General features: G+C 39.7%; 3 protein-coding genes across 11 annotated transcripts in view; 1 reads left to right on the top strand and 2 right to left on the bottom strand.

Annotated features, from left to right (window-relative positions):
• The window catches only part of Orc1 (origin recognition complex subunit 1), a 24774-nt gene extending 20639 nt beyond the window's left edge, over window positions 1-4135 (bottom strand). The window contains exon 1 of one of the 2 annotated variants that reach the window (XM_005072135.4): window positions 3953-4135. The gene's annotated coding sequence lies outside the window, so the exon portion shown is untranslated. Of the gene's footprint in view, window positions 1-1075; window positions 1190-3952 lie in introns of those variants that run through there. The other variant, XM_021228396.2, reaches the window with a different exon arrangement.
• Window positions 4136-4240: 105 nt separating this feature from the next.
• Prpf38a (pre-mRNA processing factor 38A) lies at window positions 4241-19444 on the top strand. The gene is made up of 10 exons (XM_040756997.1): window positions 4241-4515; window positions 5115-5274; window positions 6787-6908; window positions 8712-8797; window positions 11607-11717; window positions 16062-16174; window positions 16733-16759; window positions 16861-16958; window positions 17398-17446; window positions 18057-19444. Exons 1-10 carry the CDS (start codon window positions 4386-4388, stop codon window positions 18097-18099), a joined length of 939 nt encoding a protein of 312 aa, XP_040612931.1. The 5' UTR covers window positions 4241-4385; the 3' UTR covers window positions 18100-19444.
• A 4646-nt stretch (window positions 19445-24090) lies between these two features.
• The window catches only part of Tut4 (terminal uridylyl transferase 4), a 116067-nt gene continuing 114286 nt past the window's right edge, over window positions 24091-25871 (bottom strand). For 5 of the 8 annotated variants that reach the window (XM_040756990.1, XM_040756987.1, XM_040756985.1 and 2 more), the window contains one exon: window positions 24091-24782. In XM_040756990.1, the coding sequence (XP_040612924.1) occupies window positions 24712-24782 (71 nt within the window). In that variant the 3' untranslated portion in view covers window positions 24091-24711. The remainder of the gene's footprint in view (window positions 24783-25871) is intronic. The other 3 variants (XM_040756991.1, XM_040756989.1, XM_040756988.1) reach the window with 1 other exon arrangement.

The raw sequence follows: 25871 nt of genomic DNA on the forward strand, positions 1-25871 counted from the left end.
CTTTTTTTGAGACAGGGTTTCTCTGTGTAGTCCTGGCTGTCCTGGAACTTGCTCTGTAGACCAGACTGGCTTGGAACATACAGAGATTCACCTGCCTCCGCCTCCTGAGTGCTAGGATTAAAGGTGTGTGCCACACTGTCCAGCTGCTTTAATGAAAAAGGAAAAAATATTGAAGAAACTCTAATAGTGAAATGAAGATACTGGGTCATTAGTAAACCACTTATATAATAAGATGCATGAGGGGCTCTGGCTCTGGACCCTTCCTGTTGTAAGGAGTCTGCTTTCTCCCTTACTTACACTTTGAATAAAAATTAGCTTTGCAAAAACCTTTGGGGGGGCAGGGAGAAGAGATAGATGAGCGATGGCCTTGAACTTCAGCATTTAGGAGGTAGAAGCAAATGGATTTCAGTTGAGGTCCAGTCCAGCCTAGTTTACATGACAAACTCCAGGTTATCTAGGGCTACACATAGCAAGACCCTGACTCAAAAACAAAACAGGCACAAATGATTGCATAATGATTATGTGGAGTATAATTTACAACATATTACCAGTGTTACTAACTTGTACTGCTCTGGCTGTGCTACAAAAATGAATCCATTTTAACTGAATACAAGGTAGACACAGAACAAAGAGCAAAGAAGCCAGCTGGGTGGCTTCAGGAGTCTGAAGCAGGAGGGGATCACCAAGTTCAAGGCCTGTCTTTCTCCGGTAAGAGAAGACCACGTGGAAATACTTAGGTTAATAGAAATGGGTTAGTAATTAAGACAGAGCTAGCCAAAAAGAAGCCCAAGCCAATGGCCAACAGTTTCATGTCTGTGTGTTTATCTGCAGCGGTGCCAGAACCAGGCAGGAATCCTGAAACGGCTGGCCTGGATTGGCCAAAAGAAGGGGTTGACTTCTAGAGATGCCCATTAAAAAGTTTTGATGTCACAGATACCAGAAATCTGAAATAAGCACAGCACCTAGTACAGAAGCCACACCCAAATGTATACAGGAACTTTACTAAAAGTTGAGCCAAAACGATTGACATATGTATTTCAATTCTGAAAAATAACCCCAGAACAATATACATAACTTTTTGGATGTTCAATAAGTATTTTCGGGGCTGGAGAGATGGCTCAGTGGTTAAGAGCACTGACTGTTCTTCCAGAGGTCCTGAGTTCAATTCCCAGCAACCACATGGTGGCTCACAGCCACCTTGAATGAGATCTGGTACCCTCTGCTGGCCTGTAGGCAGAAAGCTGTATACACAATAAATAAATAAAATATTAAAAAAAAGTATTTGCTAGTTAAAGGTAGCCATTATCTTGGTAAGGTAATAACAGGGTCAATTTTTTGTTTTTGTTTTTTTTCCAGACAGAGATTCTCTGTATTGTTTTGGAGGCTGTCCTGGAACTAGCTCTGTAGACCAAGCTGGTCTCAAACTCACAGAGATCCGCCTGCCTCTGCCTCCTGAATGCTGGGATTAAAGGTGTGTGCCACCAATGCCCGGCCAGGGTCTCAATTTTTTTGTTTTGTTTTTGTTGTTGTTGTTTGTTTTTTGAGACAGGGTTTCTCTGTATAACGGTCCCAGGTGTCATGGAACTTGACCAGGCCTGCTTCTGCCTCCCAAATGCTGGGATTAAAGGCATGCTCTACCACAACCCTGCCAATAGGCCCAATTTTACAGATAACACAGCCTTAACTCTAATTTGGAAGAGCCAGATGTCAATGACTGTTCTGCCTTACCTTCTGTATAGTATTAAGTGAGAAACTAGACATTATGTCAGAGCATTTACTTCTGACTTAAAAATTTAAGTTACGATTCCCAATAAGAGTGACAGGTCCGGGGCTGGAGAGATGGCTCAGAGGTTAAGAGCACTGATTGCTCTTCCAGAGGTCCTGAGTTCAATTCCCAGCAACCACATGGTGGCTCACAACCATCTACAATTCAATCTGGTGCCCTCTTCTGGCATGCAGACATACATGGAGGTGGGATGTTGTATTCATAATAAATAAAATAAATCTTAAAAAAAAAAAGAGTGACAGGTCCACTGGGCTTCAATTTCCTAATCCACAAAATAGAGATAATAGTGTCTTTTTATTTAACCATTATTACTTGAGGTCTATGTGCTAAGTACTACTCTAAGATAATCAGTAATAAGGTGGGAAAATACTGCATAACAAACCCATGTCCACCCTACTATAACTGACTCTTGAACAATGGACCCCAAGAAAAAATTTGTTGCTCCAGGAAGGCTGAAGCTAGGGAAAGCCAGAGGAACTTGTCTGAGACAATGGTGGTCAGGGCATCTCTGGCAGACTTGGCAGACTACTTAGTTAAGGCACACTTGCCTTTATTTAAACCTTAGCCTCACATCAGGACTGAGAATACAGAATGAGGCAGGGCCACTGGCTCTCTCTCTGGCCCCCTCCCTCCAATGTAGCAATACTGAAGAAATCTTTTTTTTTCTGATTCTCACTATTTTGTCTTTTAAAAAACATTTACTTTGCTAGATTGGCACACACCTTTAATCCCAGCACGCAGGAGGCACAGATATTCGAATCTCTTCCAGGCCAGACTGGTCTACAAACTGAGTTCCAGGTCAGCCAGGGCTGTTACACAGAGAAACACTGTCCCAAGGGAAAAAAAAAGTACTTGTTTACCAGGTGCCAAAGCACATGTGGACACGAGACAATTTGAGGAAGGAGGTCCTCTCTTTCCAACCTCTGAGTTCCTGGATTCTAGCTTAATGTCAAGGGCAAATATTGGTTGTGTCATTTTGCAGGTCATAATTTTTCTTTAATTGGAATGTTGAGAACAAGTGGCAGAACTTGGCTTGCTAGAGCACAGGCTATGATCCTAAATCTGATTAACACTACTTTCTTAGATTCAAATATAAAGATAAGCATTTTATTTAAGTACAGCTCAATGTTACATAATTCACAGTTCAATCCAAAACACTGAACTCAATTTCACATAATTCAGAAACTTCCCAACATCTAAATATTGTCTTCTAATACACCTCTTAAAAAATTGTAATTCTGGCCGGATGGTGGTCGTCCAAGCCATTATTAGTCCCAGCACTTGGAAAGCAGAGGCAGGCCGATCTCTGAGTTAGAGGCTAGCCTGGTCTACAGAGTGAGTTCCAGGTTAGCCAGAGCTACGCAGTGAAACCCTGTCTCGAAAAACCAAAATGTAAATAAACAGATAAATACACAATAATTCTATAAATCAAGGCATGGTGGAACACGCCTTTAATCCCAGAGCCGGAGAGGCAGTCTCTGAGTTCTTGGCTAGCCTGGTTCAGAGCGAGATCCAGGAAAGCCAGTACTTCCCAGTGAAATACTGTCTCGAAAAACAAAAATACAGTAGAGAATAATGTACGACTATTCGACTTCTATGGACAATTAAAATGGCCTCATCATTGCAGTTTCACTCGTACTGATCCTGAACGGGAATCTCATCTCAAGTCTTAGGACAACCACTTTACAAGAAAAGGACATTCTGTTCTAAGTTAGACCCTAGAAAGTAGAACACGGGCCATCCGACGTTCTCTTCTGTGATTGGTGATGAAAGCTTCGGCCAAAAGCAACCCATTTGGAGAGACACCAAAGTCACAAGAGGTGACTTAGAGAAAGTTTCTCTCTGGGCGCAATCACTAGTGGGTAAACAGCATCAGCTCCGCCGTTCCAGAAAAAGGTTGCGAGGGTTTTGCAGAGGCAGTGCACACGCCTCTGGAAAAAAAGCCTTAGGCACCGAGGGCGAGCACCACCCACGTCTCTGAGGTGGACTTCCGGCTCCCACGGGGCAAGCACTCGGTTTCCCGCAAAGCAGGACTTTGGTGGATACTCGGAGGGTCTGTTCGCTCCTAGAGAACAGTGCCCGCCACTTACTAGGTTCTTGGCGCCTGTGTGTGGAACGAAATCATTAAGTCTGAAGAACGGCCGGCGGGCCGCGAGTCGCACTCACCACGCCGAAGCTTGCCAGGGCCGGCCGCTCCCCTGCGCTTGCCACCGACTCCAGTCCAGGCAGTCGGTGAGCTGCACAACTCTCGCCCGTCCGGGACAGCCAGCCGCGCCGCGAACGCACAGCACGTGCCTGAGCAGGACTGGAAGTCAGAGCAAAACCTTTTCGCGCCACAAGCCGTAACTCCGCCCACAGCTTGATTCCGATTGGCGTTCCCTACACCTCGCCACGCCCACCGAGGGCTCATGACGTACTTCCGCCATCGCTGATGCCCGCCCTGCGTAGTCCCGGACAAGTGTTTAGCGTCGCAGTTTCCGGTTCCTAGCGGGTCGCTTTCAGGGGTTGAAAGGGTTTCCCCAGCCTCTGGAGATCTTTTTTAGACCTGGATGTGACGTATTGAAGAAGCCGACGGAAATAGAATTGAAAGCGTTCTAAAATGGCGAACCGTACGGTCAAGGATGCCCACAGCATCCATGGCACCAACCCTCAGTACTTGGTGGAGAAAATCATTCGGACTCGAATCTATGAGTCAAAGTACTGGAAAGAAGAGTGCTTTGGACTTACGGGTGAGTGGCAGTGCGACCCGCGTCTCGGCTTTGCGGCTGGTTTCTCGTAACCCAATGAGGAAGGATAGACCTTAGGGTGTTGGTACTGCAAAAGAGTGAATGTCAACCATTCACGTAAATTGCTCGGTGCCTAGACTTTGTCCTAGAGAGGACACAGACAAATCTGACAGTCACTTTCTTGATGCTGAAGGGTTTCTTTAGGTTCTTTGAACTGTTCCAGGCTGGCCTCGAACTCAGAGATGACCTGCCTGTGCCTCCCGAGTGTTGGGATTAAAGGCGTGCGTCAACACCGCCCAGCATCTGATAGTAATGACAGGACTTTTTCCTCCACGATTTGTTGGATAAAGATTGCAGACTCATGGGCCACACCCTTCCTTGGCGGATTACAAACAATGGGGACTGGGATAAGGGGTATTTCTTTTTTCAATGGGGTAGTTCCAGCAGTCATTTTTATTACTATTGTAAATAAGTACCTGTTCTCCCAATATTAAATTCTTGTTGACTATTTAGGAGCTCTAAGCCTTTAACTCTTTCACCTTCCAACCAAGAAAAGCTAAAACCTTTATTATGTCTAAGATGTCACTATTTGTGTATTTCAGCTGAGCTTGTAGTCGACAAAGCCATGGAGTTAAGGTTTGTGGGTGGTGTCTATGGTGGAAACATAAAGCCAACCCCTTTCCTGTGTTTAACCTTGAAGATGCTTCAAATTCAACCTGAGAAAGATATCATTGTTGAGTTCATAAAAAATGAAGATTTCAAGTGAGTACAATGTTGACTAGTACAAAAATTTTAGTGGTTCAGAATTTGGCTTTGTTAGTAGGACTGGGTGTTATATTTCTTACTTTTCACAGGCTTTTGCCCTTGAAGTTGTGGTTGGCTGTTGAGGTTATGTAGACCTACTTTGTCAGTCTTTGTAACTTCTCCCTCCCCCAAAAGTACTTCACAACTTAAATAAATACACACAAATATATGTACATCTACACACACCCACACTGTCTCATCAAAATGATTTGTTGATAGGCAATAGCTATGGGGTCATATAACATACAATTTTAGTTAACAGGTTATATCTGTATCTTATCCAAACTTTGGTACCTATTGACTGTGACAGTCTTTAATTTTTTTAAGCTTACCAATACATGGTAACCATAATAAACTGCTCCATGTTTACTATCCATTCTCTTGGAGTTCAGAGTCAGGTATAATACCTGATCATGTACCGTGATGTGTTTTAAGGGCTTTATACTTACTGATTCTTTTTTTAGTCACACCACCAATTAAAAAATACAATACCAATTTTACGTGTGAAGAAACTGAGACTCCTGGAGAGATTGTCAGTAATTTGCCTAAGGTCAGACGAGTATGTGGCAGGTCTAGAGCTGAGATAAAGCTTGGTAGTAGAAGAAATGCAGGGGTCTGGATTTTATCCCCCATTGTGAATTGGGGAGGCAAAATGGCTTCAGAGTACACTTTCTTTTTGTGGTTTTTGTTTTAATTGAAATAGTGCCTCACAAGGTAGTGCTGGCTGGCGTGTATTTATGGCAGTTCTCTGTCCTCTGCCTCCTGGGTGCTGGACCTCAGCTAAAACTCATGTCAGAGTGTATATTCTCCGTTATACTGCTCTTTTCATACGATGAAGCTTGGATTTCAGATGGAGACTTGAGTGAGAATTGGATACATGAGAAAGGAATAGTACAAAAAAAATAGCTAGAAAAATAGATAATTTTGTAATGACTTAAACACATGCTCATGCCATTCTGACACAGTTTTCCTTACATTTATTTATGGCACCAAGACAGTAAATTTGGTTGCAGCCTCTTCGTATTAGAACAAGTACATGTCTACTATCAAAGTTAATAATACATGAAATCAGAGTTTTAACCTCTGTGACTTTGACCTTTTTCCAGAACCTGTTTGTGGCTATGTATGCTTGTTCTAGCATTGTTGTAAAATGTATATAATGCCTTGTGTTAAATTTGTTATCTTTTTGGAATCTTACGCTAATTCTGTGAAGTTTTACAGAAGATATATCTGAAAGTTGAGCAAAATGTACCAAGCTCCCGTAGCCAGTAATCCATAGATTAGAAAACTCATTAGGTCTCCATATTTTAGCCATCATCTGTTCTATGGTACCCTCAATATTATGGCTTTCTTACCTGGTAAAAAGAAGGGAAAAAAAAACACTTTTATCTACTATTGTCATGAGAAAAGCCAGTTATAAGACTCAGGAACTCTTAGGATGGCCTGTTGTTTCAATGTCCTCTCTGTTAGGTATGTCCGCATGTTGGGGGCGCTTTACATGAGGCTGACGGGAACTGCAATTGATTGCTACAAGTACTTGGAGCCTTTGTACAATGACTATCGAAAAATCAAGAGCCAGAACCGCAATGGGGGTGAGTATGATACCAAGTCCCTGGACTCTGACTCCTCGGCCATTTGTATTTTCACATACACTAAACCTTCCTCTTCATCTGCATAGTTACTGTCTTCACCCAAATTTCACATCTCCACCACTGGTTGGCCTTAACGCTTTTGGCACATGGCTGCCTCCCTTTCCAGCTACATATTATGGTAAACACTGACTTACATCAGACATATCTTCCACACCTGTGCCATCCACAAGATCTAGAAGCTTCAAAAATGGTTTCTCTATAAAACCTGACTTAGCCTGTCCAAAGTAATTTTTCAGCTACAGCTTCACTTCTTTTCCCCCTGCAGGCTACTTATCTAGGACTGTATTCATGCTATACTTGGTAGACTAGGTGGAGTATAGAAGGTTGAAAATTTAGTGTAAGTTGAATATCCCTTATTCAGAATGGCTTAGAACCAGATTTCAGGGTATTTTAGATTTTGAAACAGTGTATAAACAGACTATCAGCATCTCTATCCAGAAACCTCAAACACTTCAAAATCCAAAACATAATGAGTAAGTATCATGTCTGTGTTCAAAGACATTCAGATTTGAGATCATTTCAAATTTAGGATTTTTTGTCTTAGGCATTCTAAATCTGTATTGTACATTAAACTTTTATTAATATATTTCTTCACTGAACTAAAATGTACTGAGAATTGGTGATAAGCCAGGGGATCAGATGGGTATGACTGTGGTCATTTTTGAACAAGTTGCCTATATTGTAGTAAACTAAGATGATCCTTCTCAAAGTATTGACATTTTTGACTGGGTAAATCTTTGGTCTGTGGTAGTGCCGTACATGACAATATGTTAAGCGGCATCCCTGTACGCTCCCTAATGGACACAGCCCTTCCTTTAAGTAGGGTGATAGAGGTATGCAAAGTCACTTGTATAAAACTAAGATAATATTCTTTTAATGTTTTATTTTGTGTGTCTATGTGTTTGTAATTATGATTGTAAATAAGCACTTGTGTGCTATGGTGCAAATGTAGAAGTCAAAAACTAATCTAAGAATTGGTCCTTTTTTTCCACCGTGGGTTCCTGGGATCAAACTCAGATCATCAGGCTTGTGTGGCAAGTGCTTTTACCTGCTGGGCTATCTCACCAGAGGCCCCTAAAAGAGAAATATTGTATATTCAGGGATATTATGGTTTGATGTGAGAAATTACAGTTAAATGATCTACTAGAATTAACTTGAGTTACTTAATCTTGAGTTATCTACTCAGTATTATCCTACATAATTCAATATTGTTTGTGTTTACTTTTATGTTTGTGTCTCCTGTTTTTGGTTTTATTTTATAGTGTTGATAGGAACTGAACCTAGAACCTCATACATACAAGGCAGATGCCCTACCACTGAACTATACTATACCTACAACCCATCTTTTCTTACTTGGAACAGCCTCATTCCTTAGTCCCTGGCTCCTAGAGACGCTTGATTGGGCTGACACTTCCTGTCAAGTCTGACTTAAGTCTGGGATCCAGATGATGAAAGGAGAGAAGAGGGTCAGGTTTCCTCTGACCTCTGCACATATACTATGCGTGTGTGCATGTGCAATAAATAAATGGTAGTGTAATTAAAATGTTTTAAAAGAGGTTGGGGATTTAGCTCAGTGGCAGGGTGCTAGCTAGACAAGCACGAGGCCCCAGGTTCAGTCTCCATCTCCAGAATAAGCAAAGAGCTGTGGCTTGTAGGGAGCGTCGTATAAAATGATTCCTTGACTTTTTGGTTACCTAAATCTATCATTTCCAGGTTGCTTGAACTAATCATCTTCTCTTCCAGAGTTTGAATTGATGCACGTGGATGAGTTCATTGATGAACTTTTGCACAGTGAGAGAGTCTGTGATATCATTTTGCCCCGGCTACAGGTATGTGACAAGGGTCTATTATAAGAGTCACCTTTTGCTTCCCAGAAATGAGTAGTGAAACACTGAGGTCTGAAGGATTGTCTTAGTAAGTCCTTATATTGAACTTTATACAGGATAGGAAATGAGATGAAGCAGTTAATGTTTCAGGAGTAGGGCTTTGGAAGTGAACGTTTAGAGAAAAGGTTTCTTCTTCAGGATGTATTATCACAGGTGTTGTAGCTGGAGTAACTTGGAATGAGAAAATGAGCTCTCAGTCCTCTGAACTTGTTTACCCTCCCGCCTCACATCCCAACCCTTCAAGGTTGTGGGGTGTTTGGTGGTGTGTTGTTTCTTGTGTTGTTTTGTTTTTTGATAGTCTTGACCATATAGCAATAACTGGCCTGGGGTTGACCATATAAACTTGGCTGTTCTCTTGCCTGTCTTTAAGTTTATAGGCTTGAATCACCAGCCTGACTAAGATTTCAGTTTTTAGTTTTAAACTATCGTTAAAAAAAACAAAAACAAAAAACTACCATTGCAAAATACAAAGAGAAAAAAAGGATATTCTAAAGAGAAATGAAATATGCTGTGATGGAGAGTTGACTGGATAAGGATTTACTAGGTTCCTGAATTATTATAGAACCCTATCTATAAAATGGGAAATTCCTGCTAAAAAGAAAAGAGGGAGCCGGGCGTTGGTGGCGCTCGCCTTTAATCCCAGCACTCGGGAGGCAGAGGCAGGCGGATCTCTAAGTTCGAGACCAGCCTGGACTACCAAGACAGTTCCAGGACAGCCTCCAAAGCCACAGAGAAACCCTGTCTCGAAAAAAGAAAAGAGGGGGGAAGAAGCCAGCTTTGCTGAAAATAAACTGTACCAGATATGGTGATGCATGCTTTTAGTCCCAGCATTTAGGAAGCAGAGGCAGGCAATTCTCTATAAGTTTAAGGCCAGCCTGATCTACATAGGAAGTTCCAAGCTAGCCAGGGCTACACAATGAGACAAGAAAGGAAGGAAGGCATCAAGAAGTCATTCTGCTCAATATGTAACTAGAGGAAAAGAAGCCAGCTGAGTCATGATATTTGTGACCGTCTCCACTTGTTCCTCCCTTACATCTTTCAAGTAGACATACAGGACAATTTAAAGGGATGGAAGAGATTTACTATCTTGATTGTAGTGAAAATTTCAACACTTAAATGTACATACAGTGTTCATTGTTATGTCAGAAAAAGCAAGTTAAATAAGATGGTACATATCCTGTAATCCCTAGTACTCCAGAGGCTGAAACAAGGAGATGCTGAGTTCAAGACAGCTAGTGGCTATTTAGGAAGCCTTAGCTACACACACACACACACACACACACACACACACACACACACACACACACACACACACACAGAGGGAACCTTAGGGCTAAAAAAATGACTTAGTGGGTAAAACACTTACTGCACAAGCTGACCCCCTGATCAGATCGCCGGAACTCACAGAGCTAGCATTTGCAGCAGCCATCCTAGCAGGTCACTACTGGGAGATGGAAACAGACAGGATAACTGCCAGGAGCTCAGAGTCAGATAATCTGGTATACACCACAGTAAAGAAGACCCTGCCATCCAAGTGGAAGGCAAGCAGTGACATACAAGGTGGTCTTCTGCTTTGGCACACATACTCACACTTATAAATTTTTAAATATTGAAAGAGAGAAAAAAAAGCCTCCACTGAACGGATGTTGTAGCACAGGCCTTTAATCCCAGATCTCGGGAGGTAATCTCTGAAGTTTAGGCTGTCCTGGTCTAATTCTAGGACAACCAAGCCTTCATGGCCAGACCCTGTCTCAAAAAAAAAAAAAAAAATGGAAAAAACCACCCTGTGGGGAAATGGCTCAGTTGTTAAGAGCACTGATTGTTCTTCCAAGGGTCCTGAATTCAATTTCCAGCAACCACATGGTAGCTCACAACCATCCATAATGAGATCTGGTGCCTCTTCTAGCGCGCATCCATTCATGGAAGCAGGATGTTATATTCATAATAAATAAATAAATCTTAAAAAAAAGAATGCTTGTTTTGTAGACATGAGGGCCTAAGTTCAAAACCCCAGCATCCGTGTCAAAAGCATGGCTGCTAAGGGCCTGTGACCCAGGGTTGGCAGGCAGAGACAGATTCTCAGAACTGACTAGTCAGATAACATATTCAAAATGACAGGGTTCCAGTGTCTGTTCAGCAAGACAGAGAGCAACAGAAGACATCCTAGGCCCTTCTGGCCTTCCATAAGTAAGCATGGGCACAAATATTTGCACATTCTTGTACATGTATCACACAGATTAACAAACTTGTCTATAAAATTAAAACATTTACCTTTTTTTTAACCTGTCATTACTATTGGAGTGTGTGTGTGTGCTTGCCAAGACATATAAGGGCCAGAGGACAGTTACTGAGAATCAGTTCTCACCTTCCACTAGAGAATGCTAGAAGAGGGCATTGGACCCTCTGGGAACTGAACTCAGGTCCTCTTCAAGTACGCCAAGTGTTCTTAATTGCTGAATCATCTCTCCAGCCCTGAGGTTAACATTAGACTACACACAAACTGATTGACATTCCATACTTATAGTATAGTGTAAGACCACAGGAAACAGAACCAATTGAAAATGACTTTGTTCTCTTTAGCATTCTGTTTATGTATATTAACTTCCAGGAAAGTCTTGAATTGTAATAATATTACACCTAAGCTGTTGCTACATAGCTACACGACTTTTCTATCAACTCCAGAAGCTCAGTGTTAGGGTCAGGAACTGAAAGAAGTAGTAGAGACTATTAACTTTTGCTATGTTCTCTATAGAAACGCTATGTGCTGGAGGAAGCTGAGCAGCTGGAGCCTCGAGTTAGTGCTCTGGAAGAGGATATGGATGATGTGGAGTCCAGTGAAGAGGAGGAAGAGGAAGATGAGAAGGTAAGAGCTAGGAAAGAAGGAAATAGCCCCTATTTTATTTTTCAAGCTTTAGTTTTAATTAATGATAATCTTTTCAACTACTGTTTTTTCTTTTTTGTTTTGTTTTTCTAGACAGGGTTTCTCTATGTAGCCCTAGCTGTCCTGGAATTCACTATGTAGACCAGGCTGGCCTCAAACTCATAGAGATCTACCTGCCTCTGCCTCCCAACTGCTGGGATGAAAATCATGTGTCGCTACCACCCAGCCTCTTTAAATCCTTTGTGATTACTTTTAGGGTCCTTTTGGACAAGGAGGGCCCTATTGTATGTATCAGGCTAGATGGGCATTTCAGATCTGCCTCAGGAATGCTAGGATCACAGTCCTGTGCCTAAAAATGATGATGATGGCCGGGCGGTGGTGGCACACGCCTTTAATCCCAGCACTCGGGAGGCAGAGGCAGGCGGATCTCTGTGAGTTCGAGGCCAGCCTGGTCTACAGAGCGAGTTCCAGGACAGCATCCAAAGCCACAGAGAAACCATGTCTCGAAAATCCAAAAAAAAAAAAAAAAAAAAAAAATGATGATGATGGCTGTGGGGGGGGGTCCTGCCTCAACAAGATGATGGGACAGACCTCCTAGGGGAGGCATTACCCTCTCTAAGGAGCAGATGGGAGGTGGGGTAGGGGGGAAGTAGGGGGAGGAGGCGGAGAAGAGGGATGGGTAACTAGTATTGAAATACAAAATACAAATTAATAGCAACAAAAAAGATGACCTTTAGAGTCAAATATCCTTGGCTTGAATTGAATGCCTCTGCTGTGTCATAGCAGTGGTATGGTATGACCTTTTTTTTTTTTTTTTGGTTTTTTTTTTTGGTTTTTTTTTTTTTTTGGTTTTTTGAGACAGGGTTTCTTTGTAGCTTTGGAACCTATCTATCCTGGCACTTACTCTGTAGACCAGGCTGACCTCGAACTCAAGAGATTCACCTGCCTCTGCCTCCTGAGTGCTGGGATTAAAGGTGTGAGCCACCAACGCCCAGCTCCAGTGGTTTGATTTTAATAGGCCTGAGTTTTCTCCTTTTGTGTGAGGGACTGAATCCACAGTCTCAAAGAATAATAGTACTTTTTTTTGAAGATTGTTGTGGTGTTCATGAAGGTCTTACTATATTTCCATATAATTTGTTAATGAATAGTAGCTATTAGAAAACTTGGGAAAAATGGCATGCTTGAACAAACACTAAGGAGGGAAGTTACCTGCTGCACAGTCATGGTTTTTCAGAACTAGTGATTATACTGCTGAAAAGCAAGGAAACAATCAAACTCCCCAGCTGCCAATGATTGCAGAGTCAGATAGACTGTTAAACAACTATTAAAACTAATGTGAAAGTATTTATAGTAAAGTAGTGCTAAAGCATAGAAAGGGCCAGAAAGAAAGAAATTGTAAGCCTGCTGGGCATGGTAGTACACACCTTTCATTCTACCTCTCCAGAGAAGCAGAAACAGGTGAAGCCCTCATGTTTGCTCTTGCAGAGGGTGTGGGTTGCAAGAGCAACAAGTCCTCTAAACCACTGAGCTAGCCATCTCTTCAGCCTCAGGTTCATTGTTCTCTTGATAGAAAGGATAGAATCTGCTGGGATTGTGATTAGAGTTACATTGAGAGGATGAAGAGATAGCTCATCTGGTAAGAGTACTGACTGCTGAGGCATGAAGACTGGAATTTGGATTATAGCACCTGTGTGACGTGGCTCACCAAAACTTCTAACTCCAGCTCCAGGAGAATCTTAACACGCTCTAGTCTCCAAGGGCACTCATACATGCAAGTATGTGTATGTATGTGAGTACACATCCAGTATAAACAATAATTACCATTTTCAAAAATTTTTTAAAATGCATAGAATTTGTAATGGGATCATGGGAAACAGAGATGGTAATGGCATCAATAACTGTAAACATAGTGTCTAGGCCTTTACAGGTCTTAAAGAAGTTTTATGTGTAAATTTGTCCAATTTACCTACATTCAGTCCTAGATTTATCCCTTTTAATTTGTACCTAAATCCCTTGGTTTGGTTTTGTTATTATTGTTGCTAATGTAAAAACATTTGTTTTCCATTTTTTCTCTTTTTTTTTTTGAAGGGTGGGGGAGGGCTTCACTATATAGACCAGCCTGGCCCTAGGTTCAATTCCTAGTACCAAACACACACACATACACACACACACACACACACACAGAGTAAAGGAAATTCATGATTTCCATTTGCAGTTTTGAAAATACAGGAGGGGGCTAGAGAGATGACTCAGAGGTTAGGAGTACTGACTGTTCTTCCAGAGATCCTGAGTTCAATTCCCAGCAACCACATGGGAACTCTCAACCATTGTAATGAGGTTTGGCATTCTCTTCTGGCCTGCAGGCATGCATGCAGACAGAAAACTGCATACATAATAAATGAATCTTTATATATACATATATACTAGCTCAAATCTAATAGCCATACTACAGAAACATTAAGTCCTGGGTGTGGTTGTACAGGTCTGTAAGCTCAGCACCTAGGAGATAAAGACAGATAGGAGTTTGAAGTCTAGCCTGGGCTGCATAGGAGGCTGCAGACTACCTTTAGCAAGACCCTTTCTTAGAAAACTAAAACAATAAAATTAGGTACAATCCCAGAACACATAGTAACTGAATATGCTGCTGAGAGTATAGTAAGCTCTTTTTCGGATTAAATATAAATAGTATTGTTTGTCCTTTCTGAAATAATTTAAAGTAAGTTTTCAGGAAAAAAAAATACTAAGAGGCATACAGGTATGTCTGCTGTAACTCTAGTTCCAAGGGAATGGACAACCACTTCTGGCCTCTACAAGTACTGCACATACACAGTGCACAGAAAATACATGCAAGGAAAAACAAACATAAAATAAACAAGAGAGGAAGTACAAATGTTGACATGGATCCTGGGACAATTCTAATGAAATACATCACTTCACTTTAGAGTGAAGTGATGCAAGGATGATGTACTCTTCTCTGGGAAATGAACCAAATACAGGCTCTTTGTAGTTGTTTTACCTTTTAAGGCAGGGTCTCATGTAACCCAAGCAGGCCATTAACATGCTGCATAACCTAAAATAACTTCAAATGCCTGGTCTTCCTGCCTCGGTTTCCCCAAGTGCTAAATGTGAGCCACCATGTCTGGCTGGCATATTCTCCTTATTTCTAATGTTGTCTTTCTCTTGTGGGCATGGGCACTGAGCCATCCCATTGGCCTTATCTCACTTGTAATGTTAGGATCCACTGATGGCCAATGCCTAAGTGTGTTAGAAAGTATTCTACTTTCAAATCTTCATTTTTTTAATGTGGAATATTCATAAAGAGGAAACCTTCCAAATCAGCATGTTTTCATAACAGTTTAAAGGCTACAAGTAAGGGATACTGTCTCCCTACAAAAACAGATGAGTTTCTTATGAAGGAAGATAGGCACACAAAGCCATGAGTTGGTTCTGTAGTATCCTCCCAAAGTGATGCTTTTTTTTTTTTTGATAAGGGTAACATTTTAAACCACCAAAGTTTAAGCAAGTTTGGTATGTTAATCCATGTAGATACTTAATCCCTTGGCTAGCAGAAGCATCTTATCCAACTAGACTTCTGAGATTTTTTTTTCTATCTTCACAGCTTTGATAGCTTCCTTTCTTTATATATGATGGTGGTGTGTTCTAGCCTCTACACACATCTAACCTCTTATGTACCAAACATAAATATAGGTATTTATCCAAGAAGTAGGTAACTAATAATCTGGGTATTGCTACAATTCCTCCTGACTCCCCAAGACAGAATCTATGTAGCTCTGGCTGTCCTGGAAATATATAGACCAGAATCCAACTGCTTCAGCCTTAGACTGCTGAGATTAAAAGCATATACCACCATGCCCAACTCCCACTCCTACACTTTTGTTAAAGAGGAAATTAAGATTAAAATCCACTGTGACTTTGTGTTAACATTACTAATCTTTCATCTATTTCTTTCACACTGAAAATCCAGATCAAGGAAATAAGTATTTTTCTCCCTGATTTTCAAGACAGGGTTTTTCAGTGTAGGCCTGGATCCTAGAACTTGCTTTGTAGACTAAGCTGGCCATCAAATCCCAGAGATCCACCTGTCTCTGCCTCCCAAATTTGGGATTAAAAGTGTGTGCCACCACCGCCTGTCAGTTGCCAATACTGGTGATGATTTTTGTCACTAGGGCTACATATCTATGTAGTCAAATCACTATTGTAAAGTCATTTAAAAGATGTACATGGGGACAGAATAGAGGGAACAATACCTATGTTCTTACATGACTGCTTTTAATAAGAGCCAGTACTCATCCATGTTCTTTCAAGCTGGAAAGAGTGCCATCACCTGATCACCGACGAAGAAGCTACCGAGACTTGGACAAGCCAAGACGCTCCCCTGCACTGCGCTACAGGAGGAGTCGGAGTCGGTCTCCCAGGAGGTAAGGCTAGAACACTACAGCCTAGGACTCTAACTTTAGAAAGGAAAAAGATTAGCCTATAGAGAATGTTTGCCAGTGTATGTTACCCTTTTACTACTGAACCTTCACCTATAAAACCTCATTGGTAGAAAAACAAAATCTATTTCTTTAATTTACTTAGTTTGTGGTCAGTGAATTAAGCTGGGCTTAGATATACAACTGAGTAACCTTAATAAGGATGGCTAGAGCAGCTTCTCTGTACTTCCCATCCTCCAGAAGGTTAAGTCTGTTATGTTCTGAAGGTGATAACAGAATTCTAGAGACAACTGGTCCTTCGTGCAAGTGTTCATATCTATATCGTATTTGCTATTATCTCACTGGTCAAAATAAATTGCATGGCTACAGTGTTAAAAGTAGAAGTCTAGTACAATTGAGACAGATACAAATAAGAAGCAGGAGCCACTCTGTTGAGTTTCCAGCACTCCTCCCCTCTTAAAAGGGGTGGGGGTGGATTTTATTTATTTATATTTTACAATTTCCAGTATCCAGTGCACTAACCTGCTCTTCTTCTTGCCACAGGCGAAGTAGATCCCCCAAAAGAAGAAGGTGAGTCCTGGGTCATTTCTGACAAGAGGAGGGTTTCGAGAAAGAAAGTGGTGGTGGTCTTTATTGCAAAACCTATGCTGAGCTGGCTGTTTTTTCCATAGCCCTTCTCCCCGTAGAGAAAGGCATAGGAGCAAGAGTCCACGACGACATCGAAGCAGATCCCGAGACAGACGACACAGATCCCGCTCTAAATCCCCAGGTATAGTATTTGGGCTCTTTCCTGCTTGTTTTAGTAAAGAAATCTAAAAAGAGCATTGAAACTCCTATAGCACAGAACACATAACTGCACTACTACCTAACGGGAAAGGAGATGGACATGGAATTTAAAAGTGAGGGTACTCATTAGACTCTGGTGATGGGATTGCAGGTTTTTTATCCAAAATTGCAAAAATAAGGCCTTTTGGTCAAAGCCTGAGGTAATGTTTTGTGAAGTTAGCCATAATGTTCTGGATATATGACTTCATTACTGCATTCCCTGCTACAACTAACAATCAAACAGACAGGTTTGTTAATAAGTGGTATCCTCTCATTATAGGCCAAAAGGTAATACCTGAATGACAGGAATTGGGGAAGGTGACATGATAGCCTACAAGTAGGAGAACTCTAGAAACTCATCCAAATGACCTTTTCTTCCGTAGGTCACCACCGTAGTCACAGACATAGGAGTCATTCAAAGTCTCCTGAAAGGTATGAGTTAAACCTCTATTTTAAGAATTTAATACTGGGCTGGGACAGTCCCACTTTTGCCTCCCCAGCTCTGGAATTACAGGTGCATCGCCATACCAAGCACAATTTTGTTTTGTGTGTTTTCCATGCCTGCTAACATGTACATATGCACTTGAGTGCATGTAGAGGCTGGAAACTCAGACCTTCGTGTCTTCCTTGAGTGCTCTTTTGAGGCAGGATGTGTTGGTTAGTTTTTAGTGTCAACTTGACACAACTCGTCACCTGGGAAAAAGGAAATCTCAATTGAGGATCTGTCTACATTAGACTGGCTTTTGGCAATATCTGTGAGAGACTGGCTAGAATGATGTAGGAGGGCCCAGCCTACTGAGGGCTGCACCATCCATCAATCGTTGGCTCTAGCTATGTAAAAAAGCTGGCTAGAGAGCAAGGAAGTAAGCAGCTTTCCTCCATCCAAAGTTCCTGCTTGAGTTCCTACCCTGAACTAAGGAAGACACGACTGTCAAGAAAACAAAGTGTATCTAATGTTTCTATCATCTCTATTTATCAGTGTCAGCAAACTATGACTGTCTTCCATATGCTCCTTAATGTAATCATTTATATCCCATTTCAGGTCTAAGAAAAGCCATAAGAAGAGCCGGAGAGGAAATGAGTAATGGATTCATTGTTATTTAAGTCCAGATGGCCTCCTGTGAATATGAGAATATCTGTCTAAGTGAAATGATCAAGATCTCCTCTTCAGGCAGCTATGAGTATTTTGGGGCCAGGTGTTTGTTTGGTTGGTTTTGTTTTGTTTTTATTTTAATATTACAGAGGTGCTAAGTTTTGTATCTCTTTGAATTATAATCAACATCTTTGAAGGGTGTTTTTGACCAAATCAAGGTCAGGTTTTGACCTAACCAACTATGGTTATTCATACTTAACAAGGGTCAGGAGGACCTGGGAGTTGGGGAGATTCATGAGAATGAAGAGATGTAGCCACATGGTGATCCTTTTATTTGTAATTAAACCTGGCACAATTGTCATTTTTCCCTAGTTTCTATTTTGGTTTCTCTATGAAAACCTGACAATCCTGTGATTTATGCTGCTGCAACCAAGCTAGTAGTAATTCCATAGCAGTAGTACAGTAAACACAAAAAGTTACTAGTTAGCAGTTTTGTAGGAACAGAATACATTCAAATGTAAAGCTTTTTCTGGATTTTTTTAATTCAGTTTCATTAAAACAATTCAACATGATTGCACGTAACATCCTTAATACAAGCCAAGTACAGTGGTTTGCACCTGTAATCTGAACAGGTTGAAGCAGAATACTGTTTGTAGTTTTGACCTAAGCTGCTAGATAACATTAGAGACTGCTTTTAGAGGATATGGGAGTACGAAGGTTGTGGTGGTAATGAAAATGACACATTCAATTTAGCAAGTTTAAGACATAGATAGAAATAGGAACTCGTGGGGTTCAACATAGTAATCTAGGCCACAGCTGACAATTGTTAAAGATGTTTAGATGAATACCCAGGGAGTATGAATAGATTTAAGAACAAATAGCAGCACCACAGGCAATGTCAACACTGTGACTAATAATACAGGTCACCTAGTAAATGCTGGAATGAGCCATTCACAAAAGTAGATCAGGTCAAGGACACTGAAGGGTCTGAAGCTATATAAGCAAAATAAAACTTTATTAAGTTCATAGGCACTGATACTGGAGAGTATTACTATCTTAGCTAAAACAGTTCCTTTTGCCTGTACTTACCTTTCCTCCTTTAAGAGGGTAGAAATGATTGACTTCTTGTAATTCTAATCCTAAGAAGAATTGTAAAGACTAGCTGCCTTATAGGAAGTTATATCTGGTCCTAGGATAAACATTTTTATTGTTTGCTGTTGACTGGGAGGGCTTTTGTAGCAATATTAAAGCAGTTTTTATCAATTTGCATTTTTATATTCTTTAATGATTTCTCTAACCATGATACCTAAATCAATAAAGTTGTAAGATAAGACCTATTATAGCTTATTGATACAACTATCTATTGTGACTTTTAAAATTAGATACAAGTATCTCTACCCAGGTTTGGTAGAGATTCCTAAAAGTTATTTCTTTCTGAAGTGATTTACATGGAAAGAGATGCCTCTGGCTATATAATCCATTGGCCAACCATTAAAATAAGAATTTAAAATTAAAGTAGATTTAAATAATAATAGACCTACAACAAAAAGCCCCAACAATATTTACAAATTTTAAAGTATGCATTAGATATAGTGGAATCTGGATCAATGGGCAGCAAGAAACATAATATTGCTACTACTTAATTAGAACAAAGGAGATAAGGGTAACCATTTTAACAAACCATAGAATTACAGATACAAGGTTTTTTTTCCCTTGGTTTTTCGAGACAAGATTTCTCTGTAGCTTTGAAGCCTGTTCTGGAGCTCACTCTGTAGATCAGGCTGGCCTCAAGTTCACAGAGATCTACCTGCCTCTGCCTCCCAAGTACTGGGATTAAGGGCATGTGTCACCACCGCCAGTTCAGAGATTTTAACAACAAATTTCTGTCATCTGTTTCACCTATTATTACATGAGGCCTTTGAATGGTAGTGTTAAATCTCTTAGGTTAAAACATACTCTTAGAAGTATAATTTACATATCAACTGTACACATGCATGTATTTTTTGTGCTAAAACAGACCTTAAAAAATTATGCAGGCCATGTGGTGGATGCACACACCTTTAATTCCAGAACTCCAGCCTGGTCTACCTACAGAGCAAGTTCCAGGAAAGCCAGAGCTACACAGAGAAACCCAGTCTTAGAAAACCAAAAACCAAACAAACAAAACACCAAATTATGCAAAATGCATTCATATTACTTAAATTATTAAGATTTTAAAAAATGTTTGTATGTGCATGTCTTAGTGTAGTACAAGTGCCAACAGGGGCCAGAAAAAGGTGTTGGATTGCTTGAAGTTGGCAGTTACAGGCATTTGTGAGTAAGGTGGGTGCTAGGATCCAAACTCCACTCCTCATGACTGAACAGCAGATGCTTTTAACCACAGAGCCATTGTTCCAGTCCCTATAGTTAAGATTTTTAAGTCACTAAGTGGATTCCACTTTCCACAATTTGTAATCCAGTTCTTTAAAAGCTTACATAGGACACAATGACCTTAACATTAAGGAAGATGTGTTTTCAGAGGGAAAAGAAGTGGCAGACTTGGTTAGTGGGTTGTAATAGAACCCAATATAACCTCATTAACCTCTTTCTGTTACTCTTCAGTAGTGTAATACAAGTTTTAAACATCAGAAAATGGCACCAAGCCTAATGACCTGAATTTGACTCCTGGATACTATATGAGGAAAAAGTTCCTCCACTCCTTGGATCTTTAAATGCACCATGCATCCACATATAGAATAGTAAAAATGAAAACAAAAGGTTTTGTTCATTTTTTATATTAAGCATATTGACTTCAGAGAAACATGAAGCTAGGAAAATAAAAGTTGTCTCTTCAGTGTTTTATATAACTATTCTTAGTCTTGTGAGCAATCTTGAAATTAGGGTTTCTTGTGTGGAAAAACAATTTTCATTTCAACTTCCTAGTCTTCTAAGTCTAGTGAAATTAATTTCCTCTACTTAAGTGCCTCACTAGCCCAGGGGACAGACATCTGTTGCCTAACTAGCTGTATTTGTTAAAGTAGCACGTAAACACTTTTATAAAGTCTTCTGCATATACACTTATGATAATTCACTGGAATGATTCAAGTTTACCAGATAATAGAATTCTTACTTGATGAATTTTACTGCTTTACATTTTATTTTGTGTATGCACGCACAAGTAATATGTGAAACAAAAGTGACATCCTGTTTTCTTCATCAAGAAAGGCAAGCACTTTGGTTGCTTAGCCATCTTGCTAGCCCTAAACTTTAACACATCACATTATCATTTACAAGGAAAGTGGGTTGGGAGTTTAAAGTTTTATCTGGGAACCATTTTTATGGAAGGCAGTTAGGAAGAAACTTTAGAACTTTTGGGCCTGGAATGATGGCTCAGTGAAGAGTGAATATACTGCTCTTGCAGAAGCTCTGACTTCAGTTCCTAGCACCGACTTCAAGTGGCTCACAAGCACCTGTAATTTCAGCTTTAGGGGATTGAACACCCTCTTTTAGACGAAGGACACCTGTGCTCCCAACAGATAGGCATAATTTTAAAAATTTTAAATTTTCATCCTTTCGATCCCACTCACCCTAGTAGAGTAAATCTACAAACATTATTTTGCCATCAATATGCATGCATTTTTTTTATTTACAGGAGAAAATTTACCAACAGAAAAACTGTATGTAAAGAGGACTAAACAAATTACATAGTTTATTGTTAATATTTTTCTTTAGTGTTTTGGGACAGAGCCTTACTATGTAGCCTTGGCTGGCCTAGAACTGAGTAGGTATATATATATAGGTCAGAATGGTGTGAAATAGATCTACCTGCCTATGCCTCCCAAGTACGGACTGGGACTAAAGGTATATGCCACCACATGCAGCTATTAGTGTGATTTAATGGGCCAAGGTAAAACCAACTCCATGTCAAATGGCACAAAAATTGTATTATAAAGTAATTATGATTTTAAGTGTGCATGTGTTCTCTAGGACTGATCATTTTTGTACTGTTAACTATTTTCAAACGACTGAGCTATTATGCAAATTCTGTTCCTCAGCTTAGAATACAGTTTTGCAAACTCTGAAGGAAGGGCAGGTATGTTCACAATCAGTGAATAGAACACTATCATAGATGTAAAGCCTGTGTTAACAAGCTGCTTTCAGAAAGGGGAGAGGGGAGGGCTGAGTTCCCAGCATATTGCCATGTTGGAGATTGTAAAAGGGTTTCTTTGTTTTTTTGTTGTTGTTGTTGTGAAAACCTCAATTATACACAAAAGCAGAAAGACCAGTCAGGGAAAAGAATATCATCCTCTTAATCTCCAGGTGAAATATTTGAATGCTTAAAAATTGAATTATCTATCAATTTGTTTTTAGACAGTCTTTTGTAGCTCAGGCTGGTCTGGAACTCTATGTAGTTGAGGATGACCTTGAATTTTCTCACTATATTACCTTGACTATCCTGGAACTTGATATATAGATCGGGCTGATTTCAAACTCAAGATCTGCCTGCCTCTGCCTCCCAATCATTAGGATTAAAATTGTCATGCTTGACAGATCTTGAATTTTTTGATCCTTCTGCCTCCACCTCCAGAATGCTGGGATTGCAGGTTGCTTCACGTTTCTTAACTTAAAAGTACAGGAAGATGAGGTATATTATTAACAAAAGAGCTGACTCCAACAAGATTCTGAATGATACTGAATCTGTAATATAAAAAACCAACAATAAATATACCTGTCCTTGGGGCTGTAAATATGGCAGGAATGCCCTCATCCACCAGCATTTCAGGAATATTTCAAATGTTTTTCAAGTGGAAAATATGGCAAGAGCTCAGACAATCTCCTGTTTAACTAATACACCCCTGAGAAATCTGAATAAAAATAATACACTATCCTTACAAATAAAATTTTATCTACTATTAGTTAGAATCCATAATTCCAGCTGGCAAATCTAATTGAGTGACTTGAGAAAAAATAACTCACTGTAAAAGGAATAGCTAAAAACTGGCACTATCGCAAGTCTGAATTTTAATATACCATATACTTTATGATAACATTTTGCTTGGTGACAAACTTTGTGGCCTATAATAACGGGGCTGAAAATTTCTACTATATGTATCATGATCTCAGAACTACCTATATATTACAGGTTTATGGTGAAGTTCATGTATCAAACCTATTTGTACTGCCTGTTATTGTAAGGGTATGATATATTCTGCCAGCAGCCAGACTCACATATCTTATGTTTACTGTAACAAGAAGCCAAATAAACAGATTGACAATATCTAAGTTTAGGCAAACTGATGTTTGAACAATGATATCACACCGTGATGTATTTCTTAAACAACACCCCAGCAGCTACAGGGCTCCTGACTGATGACAAGTATAAAACAGTTACCATCCTAGCAAGTGTCTTTCCAGGAAGCAGCACAAGGCCCTGAATAGACAGTCTGGCACATGCTAGTTCTTCACTAAAAATAATTGCTTTTTCTTTAGTTTCTTTTTTAAAGATTTATTTTGAGCCAGGTGGAGAGAGCTCACACTTTAATCCCAGCACTTGGGAGGCAGAGGCAGGTGGATCTCTGTTAGTTCAAGGCCAGTCTGGTCTATAAAGTGAGCTCCAGGGCAGCCAGGGATATTACACAGAGAAACCCTGTCTCAAAAAACAAACAACAACAAAGAATTATTTGGGGTGGGGACAGGAATGGGCTGGGGGGAAGGGAGATATGCAGGGGTTGAAACAACTGTCCTGCAAAAGGTAGGATGCTCTGCTACCTTTGTATTTCACTTCACTGTTCTGCTGCTCTTCAGTTTTCATTTTCAACAATAAAATGGACATGGCATCTGCTTCTATCACCCTCATAATGGTAGTTGTAAAAATCCAATAAAATGAAGGAAAAGACCTTAAATATCTAAAACGTCTGATTTAGAATAGCCACTAAGAGTAAAATCTTTCCATTATTACAATGTATTCCTATCATTTAAACCATATGAATTAACAAAATTTGACTCTTGTCAAAAAGATTTATTAACTTAAAATAGAACTTCAAATACAGACAAAACTTTCCATTCAAGTTTGAATATATTCAACATACAAGGATGTAAAAGAAAAATTTTTTGAATCTTTGTTGTAATTTTATTTATTTTTTTTACCTTTTAAAAAGTTTTTGGCACTACAAGGTTCTGTAAAGAATAGAAGTGACAAATTTAAAACACATGAAATCCTTTCCTAATCCTTAAGAACAATATATATAAAGTCTGAAGCAACCAAAGTATGAATACAGCTAATAGAAAATAAAGAATGTAATTCTTAAATTCTCTCTTTATACAATTCATCAAGGTTAAACAAAACATAAAATTCCCTTAAAAATAGGGTAATAAAATAGATGAAATTTGTATCACTCATTTTAGTGATACCAGTAAAAACTATAGTTCATATTTATATACAAATAATACAGTGTTTAAAAACAGTCTTAGAATTTAAATAAGCTATCTAAACGTGTTAAAATTTTAAATCAGGACCTGATTTGTTTTGCTTTCCTTAAATGTCACTTTTTCTGCTGAGTGTAACTGACACTGAGGTACGGATACCCTTGAGACAGCAGGATTGGCTGGTTGCTGTGGGCTGGCATTACTCTGACACATTTCCTCTTGGTGGGTGGGGACAACGCTCTCTACAGCGACGGGTAGCACATCTGTCTGCTGGAAATAACATAGACAGAAGACTGAAAGACTTGTGCCTACTTACCTCACAACCCCTTAAAATACATTTGTAACTAGTTATACAGTTCTTAAAAAATTCATGTAATAAAAGCATGATAAGACATTTTGGAGGCAAACATAAGAAGTCAGGAAACAAAAAAAGACAAGAGACAAGGGAAAGGAACCCCACACACAGGAAAACTGCAAATTTTTCTATAACTGAAAGAACTTCCGCAGCTCTAGATCTCTGCTCAAGAGATAAACCTAAACGTAGTCAAGGTCCTGACATTTACTCTACCAGTAGTTTTCAACCTTCCTAACGCTGCAACACAGTTTCTCATGTTGTAGTGGCCCCCAACCATAAATTTATTTTTATTGCTACTTCATGACTGTAATTTTGATACTGTTATGAATCACAATGCATAGCTGTGTTTTCTAATGGTCTTAGGTGAACCTCCGTGAAAGGGTCATTTATACTATGCAGGGATCCAGCAGTTCATAGATCAGGAAGGTTATTCCCTCTTGAGACACATACTTTTGAAGTAAAAAGTTAGATAAAATGGCCTTAGTTCTTCAAAATGTATGGTTTGTAATCTTTATTACCTCAGTCATAGCTAAGTAAATCTTACTCAAATACTATTATATTAGATCCTTTCAGTTTACTAAAGTTCAAACTCCTTTACAGAACTTTTCAGCCTACCTTCCGTATCTAGCATTACTATTCACCTCCTTTCTCTAGTATTATTTCTTTTTTCATGTCAGCCAAAACTCAGTGACATTACATTCTGCATGTATTCCCTTAACTAAGAACACCTTCCTTTCTTCTAAAGTCTAGAGTAAACATAATTCTCGTATTACAAGACGGAATTCACATGCTCTCATTGGTAAAGAACTAAGACACTGTTAACTCCTAAACTCCTATTTTTGTCTGTTTTTGCATGCTTGGCTCTCTTATTAAACTATGCATTGAGTATAGGCATTGTGTTTACTTATGCTTGGGAAACAAGTACTGCATATAGTCTGGTATATTAATACAGTGTGTTCTTTCACTAAATATTTGCTGAATGCATGAATTCCTACATTCTGACC

Source organism: Mesocricetus auratus, unplaced genomic scaffold (assembly GCF_017639785.1).
Source record: "Mesocricetus auratus isolate SY011 unplaced genomic scaffold, BCM_Maur_2.0 Super-Scaffold_100014, whole genome shotgun sequence".
In the NCBI taxonomy this organism is placed as follows: domain Eukaryota; kingdom Metazoa; phylum Chordata; class Mammalia; order Rodentia; family Cricetidae; genus Mesocricetus; species Mesocricetus auratus.